Source organism: Bolinopsis microptera, chromosome 6, assembly GCF_026151205.1.
Source record: "Bolinopsis microptera isolate Bmic1 chromosome 6, MBARI_Bmic_1.0, whole genome shotgun sequence".
NCBI lineage: Eukaryota > Metazoa > Ctenophora > Tentaculata > Lobata > Bolinopsidae > Bolinopsis > Bolinopsis microptera.
In genome coordinates, this window is record NC_087077.1 from 13,322,965 (window position 1) to 13,343,005 (window position 20,041).

General features: G+C 36.7%; 2 protein-coding genes across 2 annotated transcripts; both read right to left on the bottom strand.

Annotated features, from left to right (window-relative positions):
- Positions 1 to 4,898: 4,898 nt before the first annotated feature.
- Positions 4,899 to 8,366, bottom strand: LOC134816875 (uncharacterized). The gene is made up of 2 exons (XM_063825876.1): positions 8,213 to 8,366; positions 4,899 to 7,998 (listed from the first exon to the last, which is right to left on the bottom strand). The coding sequence occupies exons 1-2, from the start codon at positions 8,352 to 8,354 to the stop codon at positions 5,783 to 5,785; spliced, it is 2,358 nt and encodes a 785-aa protein (XP_063681946.1). The 5' UTR covers positions 8,355 to 8,366; the 3' UTR covers positions 4,899 to 5,782.
- Positions 8,367 to 17,445: 9,079 nt separating this feature from the next.
- On the bottom strand, positions 17,446 to 19,826 carry LOC134816534 (charged multivesicular body protein 6-like). Its single transcript, XM_063825420.1, has 6 exons — positions 19,530 to 19,826; positions 19,255 to 19,342; positions 18,942 to 19,094; positions 18,573 to 18,665; positions 18,338 to 18,416; positions 17,446 to 18,161 (listed from the first exon to the last, which is right to left on the bottom strand). The coding sequence occupies exons 1-6, from the start codon at positions 19,703 to 19,705 to the stop codon at positions 18,124 to 18,126; spliced, it is 627 nt and encodes a 208-aa protein (XP_063681490.1). The 5' UTR covers positions 19,706 to 19,826; the 3' UTR covers positions 17,446 to 18,123.
- Positions 19,827 to 20,041: the final 215 nt, after the last annotated feature.

The following is a 20,041-nucleotide window of genomic DNA, read 5'->3' on the forward strand; positions in this document are numbered from 1 at the left end:
CCTTTTTTAAGGACCATACCGCCTGTCAAAACATTTAACCATGCTAGATAAATTTGGAAGTGAGGAATCTATCCCTTTACAATACTATATTATTATAATGCTCACAAACCTATAAGTATAAAACTTTAGTTACTCTAGTCTAGGTTAGTATAGTATACATTGATAAAATACTTTAAATCATGGCTTGTCACTTTATCGCTGTTCACTTTCAGAAAACGTTCACATGCTCGAGGTAAACCACTAAACAATAATTTGCTCTTTTCAGAACTGACAGCCTCGTGTGATAAGTCTTTGATGAGCGAGGACAACTCTCTGAGGAAGTTCAAGCTGTAATCTTGAGAATGATCAAGGTAGGAGATGATAATTTCGATTATCAGTGCTGACATAGTCGAACATGATCCTTGAAGGTCTGGATTTTCCCCAAACAAAGAAGTATTAAATTTGGCGATATGAGAGCATATGAGTTCCGGGTATTTGTCAATCATTGTCCATGTTGCCCTCAGAACATCTATAAACGTTTCATTATACAAAATCTCAAGATTTTCCTCAGTTTTCAATGGATGTGACGAAAAGAACTTTTTTTTGCCCGAAATTCTTAACGATATCCATAAACCAGTAACATTCCAAACCAAAGTTTTAGCAAAAAAGGTTGGATCAATATCATCTAAAACATAGGCAGCAGCCTTCCTTAGGATAACTGCAATTTGGTTTCCCAGGCGCTGTCCATTAGCATCAGTGTATTCACAATTGCGCTGCTGCTTTTTAGCCAGGGCCGGTAAAAAGTCGAGTAATTTCTCCATAAGAGCCCTGCTATCCATCAAATCATTCATACCAAGTATTGTATAAACAAGCTGATGTGTTGCCACTGCATCTGTGTCCTCGATAAAAATAATGGCTTTTCCGATCCCAGGAACAAAACCACATTCTTCAAAATCACGCAGAGCTGAGTCGATTCGATTGCATCCCTCATCTTTGATATGCACTAAATTTCTCACAACAATCAATAACAGTCTTCTTATGTTGTACTTTAATTTTTCATCAAATTCTTCCTGTAAAATCAATTCTATGCACAGGGGTATACCAGGTAAGATTTGGCTGATGTCTTCCAGAGAAATACGGTGTTGTGAGTCAGGTTCTGGAGAGAAGCAAGCCATAATCATTCCCCAAACAAGAAATCTTCCGATTGAATCACCATGAAATATCTTAGCATTCTGGATTAATAGAGCAATAAACCCTGAGGCTCTGAGTTGACTGAAGTCCTCTTCTTTGAACAATCCACTGTCTTCAATGAGAAAGCAAGTTAGCAATAATGATTTTCTCAGAAAATCAATAGAATGTTTCTGAGAATCTATTAATAATGGAAAGTATCGTTTCAAGCAACGAAAATCTTCGTAAATAATGGAATCTTTATGGTACATTATATTCAGCATATGAATTATACCAGTCATTCTTTCATAATGCATCTTTTTCGAGCGCAGTTCAACAGCCAAATGTGATGTTAATTGTTTAAATAGTTTTTCTCTTACAAATAATTCACGATCTTTTTCATCATATTCTCTCATGTTCCATAGTGCTTTTTGAAATGCAATGTCATCTTTTGCAATTGTGGTTAAATTTTTGATTACTAATTGATTCAAAACCCGTCGTTCAGCATCAAGTCCATCATTAGGTTTTTCGTGGACAGTATTCTGATCACATTGACTTATCAAAGAAAAATTATGAACCATTCCGATTATGATAAACTCCACAAACTCACAATCATAGTTCATTAGATCACTGATTAGCATGAACAACTTGAAAACTGTTCCATCCTTTATATGGGACCTCACCATGGACTTACAGTAATTAATGTCACAGTCGTCGGTCAAATATGATGTGAACATGAAATAGATTGACGTATAAAGTCGTTTGTTCTTGCACATTTCCAACCTTTCTACAGTTTTAAAAATAGCCGGAAGATTAGAAAAAATGTCACTTTTCCATTTGATGCTTCGTTCGAAAAACCTTGTATTCTTGAAATCTGATAGCATGAAAAAATTCAATAAAGAAACAGCAGTTTGTATAATACTATTATCATCATCGCGATAAAGTGTAGGAAGATGTAGTAGGATTGACCAAATTGCACCGTTTTCCATCATGCAACCAGTTAACATCGAATTATTATCCCTGCTGCCAATAAAGAACAAAATGTTCACTGCCATTTTTGGAATAGATTGTGCTTTATTCATGAAAACCGCATAATGCTCTTCGTTTCTCAGTTTCAAAAGGTCACATATTGAAATGATCGTAGATTGGTCCTTGCAAAGCACTTTTAAAAACTCTGAAATGTAAATTATCAGGTACTGTATACTATTTAATAAATAAATGATTAAAAGAACCAATTTTAAATTTGCCATATTATGGTAGCCTTTAGGTTCAAAAATATACCCATAGAGCTCACTTAAAAACAAATCTAAATCAGTAGGCTGTCACTCTATTAATGCTGGAGACCAGTGTCCATACAAAACTTTTACTAGGTTGCCATTTGGTGTGAGCAATAGCGAACAGCACGCACACTCCTTTGCCCCGTCAACCTATATAATCTAATCTATTCAAAGAGTGACAGCCATACTACACATTGAATTAGGATTCCATTAAATATCAAATTGATTTATTGTAAACTTGTTTATTCTGTAATTATAAATGGCATAAAATTGAAATTTTTAGTTTACTGAAATTTTTGTTTTAAAACTGATTATAATCAGAATGATTAATATTATTATATGATCGAATATTATTCGAAAACTATTCGAAACTTTATGTTCGTTTGTTTGACCGCCCATGTGCAAATTGAATGAGAAATAAGAAGTTGCATAATAATGCAGCTGGAAACGTGCACACGTGCATGCACAAAGATTAAGGAACGACATCGTGATCGGTTTTGCTGTCATAATATTATGTTGTGTGGAGTATTTTACATTTTGAAGTGCTGTATCCATAGATCCAATGGATCCTTAGCTACTCCCTAGACTAGGTGACACTGGGATTTGAACCCTGGACTCCTGGACCTTCTGCTCAGAAGGCGGATGCTCTAACCACTAGGCAACCGAGGTAATACTAACAGGCACGGCAGTCATGACCAGAGGCACGTAGTGTGCTTAGAGGGTGTGCCAAGATACGTGACAACTCCTGAGGCACTTCAGGCACGTCTCCAGTCTCCAGAACACTATTTATTATTTACAGGGGCTATATGTCATGACCTTTGGAGTCCCAGAAAAAAGTTAAACCTTCATTCGAATAGGGTGTGGTAACCTCATGACGCTTTTTAACTTTTTAAACAAATTTTCAATTATATTGTTGATTATTTTGTATGCTATCGAATTGTTCTTACTCACAAAGTGAAGATCGTGACGGGCATATCTGGTAGAAAAATTAATGGACCAACTGAATAGGTTTTTTGGTGGAGTTTTGCCTTGAAAGTTTTAACACAGATTCTGGAGCACACGACTTGAGAAGTTTCAAGCCGTTAAATGAAGCTTCACGAGCAGAAGTTCGAGCTGTTAAATCACCTCCATAACATTAAGAGCTCATTCCCCGAACTACCCTTCTTTGCCAAAACACTGCGTTACAAAGTATCCAGTCAGGACATACTTTACCCTGTCGAAAACGTCCGAGATCTTGGAGTTATGGTTTCAAGTGATCTTAGCTGGTCGACACACATCGGCAACATGGTACCCAAAGCGAGGAGCACGCTATCTTGGGTATTCAGTGAGATCAAAACTCGCGACAAGACCGTAATGACTACTCTCTACAAGTCACTAGTAAGAAGCTTACTGGAGTATTGCTACCCACTCTGGAGCCCTACCAAGGTGACTGAAATACAGCTGATAGAGGGGATGCAAAGAACTTTCACCAGTCGTATTGGCGGTCTTCAACATCTCAACTACTGGGAAAGACTCGCACAGCTTAAATAGATGTCTCTACAGCGCAGACGGGAGAGGTATATCATCCTCACATCCTGATGATGTGGAAGATTCTCCATAATGTGGTACCAAACTGCTGTGATATCAAGTTCAAGGTGACACCAAGACAAGGTGATGTAGCTGTTATACCCTCATTGTCAAAGTCAAGTTCCTTACGAAACCAGTCACTACACGACAGGTCTTTTGCAGTTCAAGGACCGAAGCTGTGGAACAAAGTGCCTCACACAGTAAAGGCTGATTCATCCTTTGACATATTTAAGTGTAGTTTGTCGAACTTTCTTGCTTTGATACCGGACAACCCTCCGGTTGCCGGCTACAGCTGCAGTTGGTCAAACTCACTGGTTGACTACTCGCCATCCAGGTGATCAGATATCTGATGACCCTTCCGGCTCCACGGATGAACTCAACGAAGTAACGAAGTAACGAAGTAAGTAAATCCGAGGTTAGTTATGAACAAAAGTAATTTGTTTTCCTTTTTTGGGACACCCTGTGAAATGAATCCAGAAATTATTAACAATTTCTTACCTTTTTCATTAGCTAAAAATGACCAGAGTTCGTGGCCAGAAGGAAACAATGAGTAATACTCGCTAAAGCTGCGACCTTGTTGGTCGTTTCGCTTGATTCGTTGAGCTGCTGAATAGCATTATAGAGACCTTCCATTAATTGCTTAATATCTTCAGAAATTGCATCCAGAAGTTCTCCCGAGCTGATCCCTAAAATGTGGGTCCTTCTTTCACGAAACTCATTTCACTGTTAGCTAACCTGTAAGTTTATCATAAAACATTTTTTTGGGTGATTTATTCAGAGATTAACATCAATTATTTTAATAATTATAATATGAGACTTCGATATTGTATATTATGATATAATAATTATAATATATATCGAATTCTCATATTATTTCCTGAATAGCTGAATGAATGGCCAGCATTTGTTGGAATAACCATGATTCCATTATGAAAATAAAATGATGTCTAGGGTAGTGAAATCAGTTTTGACTTTCCGAGCTGGTCATTTAAGAATTTAACAACGGTATAATAATAATATAGTTTTTAACTTTTGTTATTAATTTATCAACTTCTGTATAACTGATCAGCACCCTATTTAGTTACAGCAAAATGTTTTTTTTCAATAATAGAATAAAGTGATGGGCATGATTATTGTAAAATCGAGTTTAGATAATATTATAGCAAAAACGAATGAATCATAAAAAATGTAAAACAATCAGATTAACTTAGGTAAAACTATTCTCGTATCATAATGTGAATCATCAAAAAATTTAATAAGGGGAATAAGAGATCAACGTCATAAAATATAAAGATAATAAACCTATAAATAAACTTTTAAAAGTTAGAAATTGAAACAAATTTAATTGTGCTATTACTTAACCAAATATTTAAAATCATTTAAAAATTTAATGGTAATTGATCGTATCAAAACCAAAGATTTTATTATACCAAGAAGTCGCAGAACTTTAGTAACAAAGAGGCACGTTGAGTGTGCACTTGGCTGCATAAAGATGTTTTATCTCTGAATCAAGTTAAATAGGTCATTAGGCCTCAAGTCACAAATTTCCCTCATACACACATTATAATATAAAATATGGGTGTGCCGTGTGGTCCCCTAGGGCTAGGATTAGCAACTCAAAATGTCAACTTAAGTGATTTTAAATTTAATTGTTGAAAATGAAAACTTGAAATCTATCACATGCATTATTCATAACTCATTTTATTCAAACAGAATTTTAGGAACCAATCAATTCTTTGATTATGAGCAAGGTTAATGGTTAAACAGTATGAGTGTCGTTAAAAATGTACCAATTAATCAAGAATATAGCCGTCACACAGTACACCCTGGTTTACATCAATGAAATACATCAAATTCTCCACAAACACCTTGTTGCTGTTAACATCCAGAAACCGTTTACAGGCCGGCATCAAGTCACGAAACAAAACTTTGTTTTCCTCAGAACTAACTGAATCATGAGACAAGTCTTTAACAAATGCAGTCAGCTCTATCAAAAAAGACAGGCTCTTATTCTGTGAATGGTCGAGGTAGGAAATGATTGTTTTTATGATTCTTGTAGAGGTCAGAGCTGTTATATCTTTGTCAGGAGGATGGGCTATAAACAAGAGATTGGGTACAGCAGGTAGTTTATCATTAACTACTTCTGGATACTTACCAATTAAACACCAAGTTGCTCGAAGAGTGTCAATGAAGGATTCGTCGCACAAGTCCAGCTGTTCAAAATTCTCCTCAGTTTCAAAACAGTCCGACGAGAAGAACATCCTATCTCCAAATATTCTAAAGTTTGTCCAGCCAGCTATCACTTGATCAGCGATTACATCCTCGACAAAGGCGGGATCAAGATAATCCAAAACATATGCTGCAGCCTTCTTCATTATTGAAACACACACTGACATAAATGCTGTTGACTGCTCGAATGAATCACCAACCTCCAAAAAGCGGTGCTGTTTTTCCGCTATTTCAGGTAACAAATCAACCAATTCTTTCATGAATTCTCTATTGTCAAATAATTGTTCAAATCTATCCAGGACATACATGAGTTGGAATATGATTGCTGAAATGTCAGTCCGAATGAGACCTTGGCAAACGCCGGACACAAAATTAGACTTTTTGAGATAATCTAATTGTGGCCTGATAGAACAGGTTCGGTCTTCTTTAATGCGTGACAAGTTTGTCACAAGAAACCCACATATTGGAGTAACAGAATGAAGTGATATAAGCTCATCTTTACCTGTAAGGACATCCATACACAGAGGAATAACAGGTAGGATCTGATCAATCTCTTCCAGCGTCAACCTGCAGGTCAAATGTTGGGGAGCAATGCACCACATCAATAACGTCATAGCTAACTGTTCTACCATAGGATTCTTACCGTGATATACTTTTACTGTCTCCACTAGCAAAGCAAGTATGTTCGCTGATTTGAGTTGAGTAAAATGTTCATCTTTGAGTAGATTTTCACTTGTTATAATGTTCGATGCCAACAATATTCGATTTTGAAGAAATGGAGCTGGTATAGCAGTATGCTTTTTACAGTCCACCATACTAGGTAGATGTGGTAGGATAACACGGACATCTTTCAGTGACATAGGATCTTGATTTTGGATGATAGTTGAAGACGGCCCCACAGCAATAAGGCACATGATTATGTCAGTCAGTTTAGAAGAATCAGCATTTCTAGAGCTTAGCTCAGACACAAATACGGCAGACATCTTTTTGAAAACTTTGTTTTCGGTGAAGAATCGAATATCCTCCTTGTCACCGAGCCTCACCAACTTCCTAATCGTGCACGCCGTAATTCTCAATGCAGAGCCTGAAAGGTCTTTGGACAAAGTTGGAAAATGTTTGATTGCCATTCGATTTAATAATCGCATCTCGACTTGCTGCAGTTTATATCTGTATGGCGTATATTCAACACAAGTCGATATGTAAGAGAATGCTCTAATCAGAAGATTTATGTACATGTCAATGAACTGTCTGTCGTGACTCATATCACAAAACATTTTAGTGAACCTAAACAATGTACCATCTTCCAAAAGAGACTTAACGGTTGATTTGTAGTACTGCCATTCTTCAGTATTCAAGTAGTTTATGAAAAGCTCTGTTGCTCTTCTCACCAACAGAGTTTTGAAATTAGCTTTTTCAGCAATATCTATGAAAATAGCCATCTTTGAAAATATAGCATCCTTTATAAATATACTCCTCTCTGAATAAGCAGAGGATTTAAAGTTGCAGCGAATAACCCGACCAAGAATCATAAAAGTCCAAAATTGGGGGTCTTCTTCTTTTAGCTCAGGAGCGATCTGCAGGAGCTTAGGAATGAACCCATTATCTATTAAACGTCCATTGAACCTAGAGCCCTGAAGATTCCATGAAATGAAGTAAATGGTTGCCAGCAACCAGTGAATTCGTTTGTCACCGTCATTAGGGTCTCTGATATGTTCTTCCTCTAGGAACTCACACAGCGTGTCAACGATCTTTAGGTCCTTCTCCAAGACTTTCAAAAATACTGAAAATCAAGGTCTACATTAAAGATTGAAAAATATGCATTGTTTCAAACTTGCATGGTTACTGAAAATTGGATACAATTTAGTATCTACCGCAGCCCAATCACGACTGTACAATATCATATTTATCTATGGCATACCTAGCAAATCAACAATGACCATGCAAAAGTTGAATAGCTGAACAGCTTATTTATCATTAGGATTTTATGAACCCACCTTTCCGAGCCGCCTCGTGAGGGGGACTCTCAGGAAAAGTAGAAGGATCTAAACTAGTACATATTGTGGAGAGACCATCCAACTTGCTATTCATAGATACTCCGTTATTGAATTTACGGATCGCTCGATGTAAATCTGTCATCACAACTCCTGATTATTTTAAGTTATTTCAAATGATCGTTAGGTTACTTTATAAATTATCTTATACATAAAATTAATTTAATGCAATTAACCAAGAACGTTGTCACGCAATAAACAATTAATTGGCAGCTAACACGATGATAAAATGATATTGAAATCATAAATTTGAAAGTCAAATTGAATTATTATTATATATAATACATATAATTATGGTAATAGTGATTTACATCTGCTCAATGAACGAATCATAGCCAAATGCAAAATTACATTCAATGCTAGGTTCATAAAATAAACCTTAGGCTCTTTGCAAAAGTCAAAAATGTTAAAATAAAATAGCTGTAAAAGAAGAATAAATTGTAAAACGTTAAAAAGCTGCCACATCTTAACTATCATAGAGAAACATATTTTGTAAATTAGTAAAAAGTGATTTTGAAAAAACGGTATATTGTCCAAATGTCCATCGACACTCAGTAAAAAAAACTTGAAACTAAATTGCAATAATATGTACAACATTTTAATACATAAATTGTGATGAAATTGGTTACAAATACTTTAATTTATGCTTTAATTATAAAATGATATTTTTTTCAATAATAATAAATGTAAATGACGTAAAAATGAAATGTTCTTTTTTTATATTTTTCTATTTTTTTAACATTTAGTCATGCAACGCCTTATAAAATCCTTATGGTAATCATCATGCTCTTCATCTACCAGTAATTTGTAAATGCACTTTATCATGCTTCGTGAGATTCCACATTTATACAGCATGAGAGTTGTAATGAATGTAGCACTTAATCAAGAATGTATCCGTCTCACAGCACACCCTGGTTAACATCAATGTAATACTTCAAATTCTCCACAAACACCTTGTTGTTGTTAACGTCCAGAAACCGCTTACATGCAGGCATCAAGTCACGAAACAAAACTTTGTTTTCCTCAGAACTGACCGAATCATGAGACAAGTCTTTTACAAATTATGCAGTCAGCTGTGTTAAAAAATATAGACTGTATTCCTCAGAATTATGAAGGTAGGAAACCACTGTTTGTACTATTCTTGAGGACGTCAAATCGACAATATCAGTATGGTTAGATGCTCCAAAGTCTGAAGAGCTGAATTTTGACATTCCTGTTTTGATGATCTCAGGATATTTTCCGACCATACTCCATGTTGCCCTGAGAGTATCAACATATATTTCATTACAAATTTCTAAAATCTCAAAGTCCTCTTTGCAACTCAATGGGTCCGATGAAAAGAACGCCTTTTGCTCAGATGTTCTGAACAGAAACCAGTGACATAAAACGTAATCAGCAACAACAGTGACAAAAAATGCCGATCAATTTCATCCAAAACAAAAGCAGCAGCTTTTGTAAATATGACCACGATTTCTTTGTGCAATGCATGGTTAACAGAATCGTACTGATTTAAAAAATATTTGAAACTATTTTCCTTATTCGATAAAATTGGCAGATACTCAACAAACTTTTTCAAAACCGTTTTGTTGTCAGACATGTACGCCGAAATTCTAATAATCTTCACAATTCCAAAAAGTAAGCTTGGTTTTTCAATCAGGCTTATAGCCCTACTAATACCACAAACAAGATCACATTTTTGCAGAGCATTTAGCTGCGCATAAATGGGATGAATCTTGTTACTTCTGAAGTTGTCTAGATGATAAAACAGTAATATTATGGTATGAATCAGCATCTCTTTCGAATTTTCGGGAAACTGGCTGTCAGGAGACTTCAGGGCATCAATGATTACTGGTATGCAGGGGATGAATTGATCTATGTCTCTAATAGATGGAAGTTTTTCCTTAAGATGGTTTGGCAAAAGGCAATATGACAGGAGTTCCCAAATAGAGTTCTCAATTTGATAGTCTTTGCCCCGATAATCTTTGGCATTCTGGACCAATATGGGAATAAGATTTAAATCTTTCAATTGATTGAAGTGATCCTCTTTAAGCAAAGGGTGGACAAAAACTATATGGTTTATAAGGTATAACGAGTCACCAAATGAATCAGCACGGAGAGCTAAATGCTTTCCAGGGTCTATGAGATCAGGCAAGTAAGGAACAACAACACGAACATCAGCGATAGTGAGGAATGTTTCCAGTTGACCAAGCAGAGTCAGGGTTTTCAGAAGGAAGGACACTCTGCTGTAGTCAATATCTTTGCCATGTAGCTCAGAAATCAGGACAGCAAAAAGCTTCTTGTGGAGCTTTTGCTTCACATAGAATTTAATAGCACTCTCATCACTTGCAGTATTAACATGAAAAATTATATTATCTAATGCCAACTGAAATGATGATGTATCCTTTGAGAAGACTTTACCTATCTTGGTTCTAGAATCAGAGACAGTGAGAGTGATATCAGGGTTAGGAAAGGAAGAGCATGGGGAGCATGCCACACTCTCAAAAAACTTTGGAAATCTAACCTTAGAAAGTCTATCAAAACCAGAGTGTTCACAGCACTAGTCGAGTCGGTGCTTCTATACGGTTCTGAGACTTGGACTATGACGAAAAGGCTAGAGAAGATGGTTGATTGTTGCTATACACGAATGTTAAGAATGGCCCTTAACATCAATCAATATCGAGACCATGTCAGCAACCACAGTCTGTACGGTGATCTTCCCAAAGTCAGCTCCAAGATAACCCAACGAAGGCTCAGACTTGCAGGTCATGCTCACCGACATCCGGAGCTGACACTGAACAAACTGATCCTCTGGAAGCCGAGTCATGGACATACTAACAGGGGGCGACCTTACTTAACACTACTAGATAACCTAAAAGCAGATACTGGGCTGAAATCAGTAGATGAGATAGCTAGACTGATGGAGGACAGAAAGCTGTGGAGAACTGTTGTCAATGGATCTCGGGAATACTACCCGCCTTAAGTCAAGTAAGTCATCCTTTGAGACCATGGCAAAATATTTTAAGAAAATCCTATTCATCATTAGAAATTCTTTATCGAGCCCATGGTTTAGACTATTATAAACAGAATTACAGTCACAATGGACAATGCGAGTGAAAGCATGGATCATACTGTACAAATTATCCTCTTCAAAATGTTCATTCGAGCAAGACAAGTGCATAGACATTTTCAAAAATTTATAAACTGTTCCATTTTTAATGTGTGATCTTACAATAGACTTGTAGTATCCTTTTTCACCGTTTATCAAATACATGGAGTAAGTTGAAGTCAAAAGGGGCTGTATCTTTTTGATAACAGCTCTATCACATACATCAGCAAAACTAAACAAAATTGGAATATTAGAAAATATATCCCCTTTTCGTGCAATGCTCCGTTCCCGGCAAATTTTCGATTGGCAGTCCATGTTTACAAACACGCATAGGATGAATAGTATGTATTGACGGCTTAAGTCATCATCTATTTTTGGTAGCACTTTCAAGATTACCTCTATGACACCATTTTCAATAAAACAATGATGAACCTCCTGGCCCATCAATCTACCATTCGTTTGATAAGATATGACATATAGCATAAACAAGAATTGCACCCGTTGTTTCGTTTTGGCGGACGCTAGATTTCCATTTCACTATAACTATTAATATAAGCTCTAAAGGCCTCCCCCAGCCTCGGATCTTAGGATTGGATTTGCAAATATTCCTAAGACAAACTGCTTAAGAAAAGCTAAGACAGCAAAAAAAGCTGAGACAAAATTTAAGCGAACCTGAGATGTCAAAATAAGCTAAGACAGCGAAAATTCTTAAGACAAAATTTAAGGAAACCTAAGACAGCGGAAAATCCTGAGACAAAATTTAAGGAAACCCAAGACAGCGAAAAATCCTAAGACAAAATTTAGGAAATCCTGAGACAGCGAAAAATCCTGAGACAAAATTTAAGAAATCCCGAGACAGCGAAAAAACCTGAGACAAAATTTAAGAAATCCCGAGACAGCGAAAAAACCTAAGACAAAATTTAAGAATCCTGAGACGCGCGAAAAAACCTGAGACAAAATTTAAGAAATCCCGAGACAGCGAAAAATCCTGAGACAAAATTTAAGAAAACCTGAGACAGCGAAAAATCCTGAGACAAAATTTAGGAAAACCTGAGACAGCGAAAAATCTTTAGATACAATTTATACAATAACAACAAGAATATACATGGATATTACATCTTTTAATTTCTTGCAAAGAATATAATAAATACAATATTACTAGGTATAGTAGGAATGTCAATAAGTCAATAGAATTTGTTTGAAATCTCTATGTGCCTGCTAATGAAGTGAGTATCCCAGATCATATCTTTACAGGTAGGACTGTATAATGGGGGCCCGATGTTATAGCGGACATCATCCCCCCCCCCCTTACCCCTTCTTACCCCCAGTTCCATAGCGGATATTATGCCAAATTATTGGACGGAGATCGTCAACTAATATTTCTTCGGATATTTCTCCGGTTTGCAGTTCCATAACCTTATCCGGAAACCATCTACGGTAATTTTGTTGATTCTCACAGAGCAAAGTGCAAAGAAACTGCCGCAAACTGCTACAATCTCCGAGAAATCTATTTATTGACTAGCTTGCTAAAATTCATCGTCAAATTACCGCTGCTCGAGTTACCTAGCCAGGCCCATTTCAGTTTTGAGTACTAGAGTCGGTTATCTAGTCAAAGCCTAGCTTTTTTGTAACTTGCAAGTGCTTTTGCGGATTGTCGTGGATTTCGGCAAATAGTCGTGGATTTCGGCGATATTTTCAGATTATTCTTCAATGTCCTCAAACCTGAGCACTGGGACTACTTAAGTTTTTGCTACTATCTGAATTATTTGCTCAAGCTACTGGCTCGCTAGGTTCAAAGGTTTATTTCCTATTTATCATGAAAAAAAAAATTGTGCTGGGTAAAAGTTTACACGGTGTTCACGCAGGTTTGAACTCCCGACCTCGCGCAGAGCTAGCCGATCGCCTGGCCGCCAAGCTACTCGGGTGATGTACTTATGAAATTTTTGATGTAATTATATATTTACCCCTTTTTACCCCCAGTTCCATAGCGGATATTATGCCAAATTATTGGACGGAGATCGTCAACTAATATTTCTTCGGATATTTCTCCGGTTTGCAGTTCCATAACCTTATCCGGAGACCATCTACGGTAATTTTGTTGACTCTCACAGAGCAAAGTGCAAAGAAACTGCCACAAACTGCTACAATCTCCGAGAAATTCCCGGAGAGCTTCATCTCCGTATAACTGTATAATACAGTAGACGGAGCCGGAGAATCATCACCGTAGAAATGGACCTCCGTCTCATAATTTGGCATAATATCCGCTATGGAACTGGGGGGTTAATCTGATTAAAAGCTACAAAAAATTCCAGAAATGAGATGGCTGGTTAAAACCTACCTTTGGAAAGCTCTGATGAACCTGCCTGTGGAGAAATAAACGCACTTAACTTCACCTCAATTGAGCAATAACTATTTATCGCTTATTACTTCATTTATTTAGGATGTATAGTGTGCTTCGTAACTAATTTATTATTACAAAGTTTACTTTCTAATAAGCTAAAACGACAACTAATCTTTCGTTTTACTCCCTACTGTACTGGTTTACTCGTCAATCCAGGTATATGAGAATGTGTGAGAATGGTCTTGAAACTATGAAAAGAGGGAATTAGCGGTTTTGGGGACGGGAAGATTACAGCATCAAAAACGGGTAGGATGTAGGAGCCTAGGAGGGTAATTATAATAATAAAGGTACTGGGGGATTGAACAACTTACTTACTTTCGGCGATCCTCGATCGAACTCCCATTCACTGTCTGCCTCCACACGTCTTGATCGCACATAACAGTTCGAAGGTCGTCCAACTGGAGCCCAGTGTCACGAGCTACTACGTCCAGGAAGGTGAGTGGTCTCCTTCCACAGTTCCACGGCCGGACTGGGTAAGTCGCCAGGGGAGGATAGAGGAGATAACTTGGTCAGAAGCTCTCATGCAGTGCCCAGCAAATCTGTTACGCCTAACCCCCATGTTATTATACTGAGATCAATTGACTCAGTGTAATTGCATGGGGGGTCAATTGTAAGCCGGGGGGCCACCTGCTTCAATCTCCCCGTCCCCAAAACTGCTTCCCTCTTTTCAGAGTTTCAAGACCATTCTCACACATTCTCATATACCTGGATTGACGAGTAAACCTGTACAGTAGGGAGTAAAACGAAAGATTAGTTGTCGTTTTAGCTTATTAGAAAGTAAACTTTGTAATAATAAATTAGTTACGAAGCACACTGTACATCCAAAATAAATGAAGTAATAAGCGATAAATAGTTATTGCTCAATTGAGGTGAAGTTAAGTGCGTTTATTTCTCCACAGGCAGGTTCATCAGAGCTTTCCAAAGGTAGGTTTTAACCAGCCATCTCATTTCTGGAATTTTTTGTAGCTTTTAATCAGATTAACCCCCCAGTTCCATAGCGGATATTATGCCAAATTATTAGACGGAGGTCCATTTCTACGGTGATGATTCTCCGGCTCCGTCTACTGTATTATACAGTTATACGGAGATGAAGCTCTCCGGGAATTTCTCGGAGATTGTAGCAGTTTGTGGCAGTTTCTTTGCACTTTGCTCTGTGAGAATCAACAAAATTACCGTAGATGGTCTCCGGATAAGGTTATGGAACTGCAAACCGGAGAAATATCCGAAGAAATATTAGTTGACGATCTCCGTCCAATAATTTGGCATAATATCCGCTATGGAACTGGGGGTAAAAAGGGGTAAATATATAATTACATCAAAAATTTCATAAGTACATCACCCGAGTAGCTTGGCGGCCAGGCGATCGGCTAGCTCTGCGCGAGGTTGGGAGTTCAAACCTGCGTGAACACCGTGTAAACTTTTACCCAGCACAATTTTTTTTTTCATGATAAATAGGAAATAAACCTTTGAACCTAGCGAGCCAGTAGCTTGAGCAAATCATTCAGATAGTAGCAAAAACTTAAGTAGTCCCAGTGCTCAGGTTTGAGGACATTGAAGAATAATCTGAAAATACCGCCGAAATCCACGACTATTTGCCGAAATCCACGACAATCCGCAAAAGCACTTGCAAGTTACAAAAAAGCTAGGCTTTGACTAGATAACCGACTCTAGTACTCAAAACTGAAATGGGCCTGGCTAGGTAACTCGAGCAGCGGTAATTTGACGATGAATTTTAGCAAGCTAGTCAATAAATAGATTTCTCGGAGATTGTAGCAGTTTGCGGCAGTTTCTTTGCACTTTGCTCTGTGAGAATCAACAAAATTACCGTAGATGGTCTCCGGATAAGGTTATGGAACTGCAAACCGGAGAAATATCCGAAGAAATATTAGTTGACGATCTCCGTCCAATAATTTGGCATAATATCCGCTATGGAACTGGGGGTAAGAAGGGGTAAGGGGGGGGGGGGGGGGGGGGAGATGATGTCCGCTATAAAGCTATAACATCGGGCCCCCATTATACAGTCCTACCTGTAAAGATATGATCTGGGATACTCACTTCATTAGCAGGCACATAAGAGGTTTCAGACAAATTCTATTGACTTATTGACATTCCTACTATACCTAGTAATATTGTATTTATTATATTCTTTGCAAGAAATTAAAAGATGTAATATCCATGTATATATTCTTGTGGCTATTGTATAAATTGTATCTAAAATTTTTTCGCTGTCTCAGGTTTTCTTAAATTTTGTCTCAGGATTTTTCGCTGTCTCAGGTTTTCTTAAATTTTGTCTCAGGATTTTTCGCTGTCTCGGGATTTCTTAAATTTTGTCTCAGGTTTTTTCGCGCGTCTCAGGATTCTTAAATTTTGTCTTAGGTTTTTTCGCTGTCTCGGGATTTCTTAAATTTTGTCTCAGGTTTTTTCGCTGTCTCGGGATTTCTTAAATTTTGTCTCAGGTTTTTTCGCTGTCTCGGGATTTCTTAAATTTTGTCTCAGGATTTTTCGCTGTCTCAGGATTTCTTAAATTTTGTCTTAGGATTATTCTGCTGTCTTAGGATTATTCTGCTGTCTTAACTTTTGCACCTGTGTCTCAGGAATTTTTGCAAATCTAATCCTAAGATCCGAGGCTGGGGGAGGCCTCTCTAATCAGCTCACCTTATAATAATCATATTGAAACATCAGTAGACTACGCGTGCCACATTCAAGTTGGGCTTATTACAAAATACTATACATTACTAGTATACATTAAAATACGCTAGTGCCGCGCATTCATTGACCACATACTAGCTATACACCACATCTCCGCAAGCAATCCCCGTGCGCGTGCGCGCGGCAAGTTGACATGGAAACGAACGGAAGCAAGTAAGGAACACGACATATATTTGACCCACCTACCGCTATTTCCAAAATCCACATTTTTCTGCAAAAACGTCCATTCGTAACCTTTCACTATTGCCTTTTTTCAAAAGGGTGAAAAGGAAAAAATATGTAGAGGGTATGCGGACCTCCTCTGTCAGATTCGTCCTTGAAAAGCCTTATTATTGTTGAGACAGACTGCATGTCTTGAGACAGCACCTTTAGAACTTCTGAAATCAAAATGATCAATATGAGCTTGACCAAAGTGTTAGTCAACGAGTGGTATTCAAGTATTCAGATACTTTGCAATAATATATTATTACATTGTAATTTGCATGCTGTTCTAACTTATAATAATAGATAAAGAATCTATGAAGATTTAATCTGATGATTCAAAATTGGTTCATTAAACAAACCATTTTGTTCCATACTGAAATTACTGATGCAAAGATCCTCAATTGGAGGGCTCCCTTCATTGACGGTATCAAAAATGTCCATTAATGCTTCTATTTTGAAGCAGTCGCCTTCTGCATAGTTGAACCGGGATATTGCCCTCTGTAACTTCTCCATGCCAATAAAGCGGCTAGATGTTTTTCCACAGATTGATGAGATTGTAATTCAGAATTCGTGACATCTGGTTCAAATAAATACGATTAATTAATTATTAATGATTTAATGCCAATTACTCATACTAGAAGCATAAACTTAATATTATCATAATAAATATAACTTACAGATTATGGTAAGAGCAGGATTGGAGCATGACAACTATTTTTAAGTTTACTAGGCTGAACGTCAATAAATTCAAATAAATACATTTTTCGAATAAAGTTTTAATTAGGACTTAATATAATAATTCAAATTTCATACATTTTCATTCTAATTAATTCTATCAGATTATTACAACTTCACAAAGCTACGTTACATTATATAATATACTTCAAAATTCACGTACTTGGACCCATGCAAATCTATTGCTTCAAATTATGTACAAACTTATGATTAATTCTACACTTATGATTAATTCTACATGAGCATTGAGCATAGGATAAAATCTCTTATCACACTTCGGGCAGTTTAAAAACATCTTCAATTTGTATGAACTTATAAAATTCTTGACCTCAGTAATTTCTCCACTGGAAAATTTCAGTGACACAATATTTTTTCGAAATTTGAACGTCCGAGAATCATCACAATCCAGTTGTAAGTAATCTAAAAGTAATTTAAATAATTAAGAAAAATGATTTACATTATGTGCTTTAAATTGCAGTTACAGTATCAGATCAAACCCATTCACACAAAAGCAAAACAACTAACTTTCATCATGATGATAGGAAAAATTATTTAACAGTGTTCGTTCATATTATTATATTATTATTTCATTCATTAGATTTAAAACATCGATAAGATTTAGTCGATGTATCTATATTCTTTAACTCTTTAATACTCGAAAGAAGCTAAGGAAGAAATAAAAAATAACAGATTATGAATTTATGACGCCACTAGCGTTCTTGGATCATCTCGTGATTCTGAAAATAAAGCTATTAAAGGATGGATAATATTATTATGTAGGTACTTGCCAATTACCTCTTCAAAATTATCAATTTACAGAAGAATATTCATATTTCTCACTAAGTCTAGTAAAAAACCGATCGAGATTGTGCATTACATAAATAATTATTAATATACTATAATTATAACTCACTAGTTTTCTCAAGTTCATGTGTTGGAGCCACAGGAAGGTCCATGTCCGACACTGGTACATCAGGCAACTCCTGTTCAGCCTGGGAGAAGACCAGTGTGAAGCGAACCCATTTTAAAATTCGAGGGACTATCAAATTTAACACTTTTCGAAAACTTGGTTTTCACTGTCTCAAAACATACAAAAACTTTAAGAAGAATGAAGTTTGGTCAGATTCAGGACATGAACTAATTGTCACCTCATCTCCAAGGAGTTCCCCGAGTTCAGCTAGAAGCTCGTCCTCATCAGGTTGCTCAACACCGGCTCCACCAGCCATCAAATCATCTATTTCCTGGTGGTAAATATTCTATATTAGCAAAGTGTTCGATCCGATATCTAACGAGATACGCACATAATCTATCATTCTTAAGAATTTGATAATCGTACTACTTTAGGTAAATATACTTTTATAGGAGTACAGGGTAAAAAGTTTCCGCCCTCTACACCTAAAAACAATGCTTAATTGTTAAAGTTTTTTTGGGACTTTGTTTGGTCATTATGAAGATACAAGAATCCCATCATTCAACAAGGGTCATGATCATGAATAAACTGAAAATGTCCCACTAACATTTTGGTAAGCGATAGCATCCTCAGTATCTCCCATAATCTTCTCAACGTCATCAAGTGACATGATCTGGTGAAGGGCATCCAAAGCCTCGTTACCTCCCTTCAGTCCCTCTACCACTTGAATCTCTACTTGGGCAAACTCTATGTCTTGTACCTGAGTTTAAAATCAGTTTTACGGGGCACAGGAAGCGATTTTGTTACATGATTGGTTGCATAAGTTTACATTGCGGGGAATTCAATAAATTTGGAAAAGTGAAGATTAACAGCTTGCAGATTGCGGAAGAAGTACACTGTACTATATTTTGGTAACTAACCAACTTATCGAGGTTATCGAGCTGAACGTCAGTTTTATCAAGGAGTGAATCTTGGAACTTCTTTTTCTTTAGTAACCTCAGCGCCTTGCTGAGGGGTGAAATTGGATTAGTACTTTTAAGTAGATTGATTGTAGATACAAATAAAATTAAATTTATGAGATTCAATTATTCAGTTTATCTAAGATAAAATCAAGGATTAATAATTAATATCGATATTATTCCAATCACAATCTATCCCGATCAGACGATTTACAATAATCAGATAACTGACTTACTCTTTTCTCCCCTGATCGAGTAATTGTTTAGCCAGGATCCTCTCCTTAGCCTGATTCACCACAATCTTCTTCTGATACTGCTTCAGTTTATCTCTCGTCTGTTTCAACTTTAGAACAGCTTTGTCTTGTTCTGTTATCCGCGAGACTGGTTTCTTTTTTGCGAATAGTTGTCCCATGATGACAGCTCCCTCTTGTTACAGCGGCAGAATATGTCGGTTTGTTGGAAGGTTTTGAGAAGAAGTCTGATCTAATTATGAGTGTAGAAGTGTAAGGTCGATCGTAACTACGTCATAACCTAGATAAGTAGACCCGATCAGCCTCAATCATAATGACAGAATTACACACTCCCTATCTCAAGATATTATCATAATATGTTTTCAAGTCAAAAATGGTAAACATTGGTTGTTTGACTTAATATGATAAGATAATTTAATAATTATTTTGTATAATAGCAAGGCGTAGTGTAACTGAAAATAAAATAGATTTATGGTAATTTTAGATAAGGAGTCAAG

Coding starts and splice junctions, on each gene's coding strand:
- LOC134816875 (XM_063825876.1), bottom strand. CDS start 8,354: ATGACAGATTTACATCGAGCGATCCGTAAATTCAATAACGGAGTATCT. Junction 7,999..8,212: donor TCACGAGGCGGCTCGGAAAG/GTGGGTTCATAA, acceptor CTTGATTTTCAG/TATTTTTGAAAGTCTTGGAG.
- LOC134816534 (XM_063825420.1), bottom strand. CDS start 19,705: ATGGGACAACTATTCGCAAAAAAGAAACCAGTCTCGCGGATAACAGAA. Junction 19,095..19,254: donor TCGATAACCTCGATAAGTTG/GTTAGTTACCAA, acceptor TTTTAAACTCAG/GTACAAGACATAGAGTTTGC. Junction 18,417..18,572: donor GGGAACTCCTTGGAGATGAG/GTGACAATTAGT, acceptor GTCTTCTCCCAG/GCTGAACAGGAGTTGCCTGA.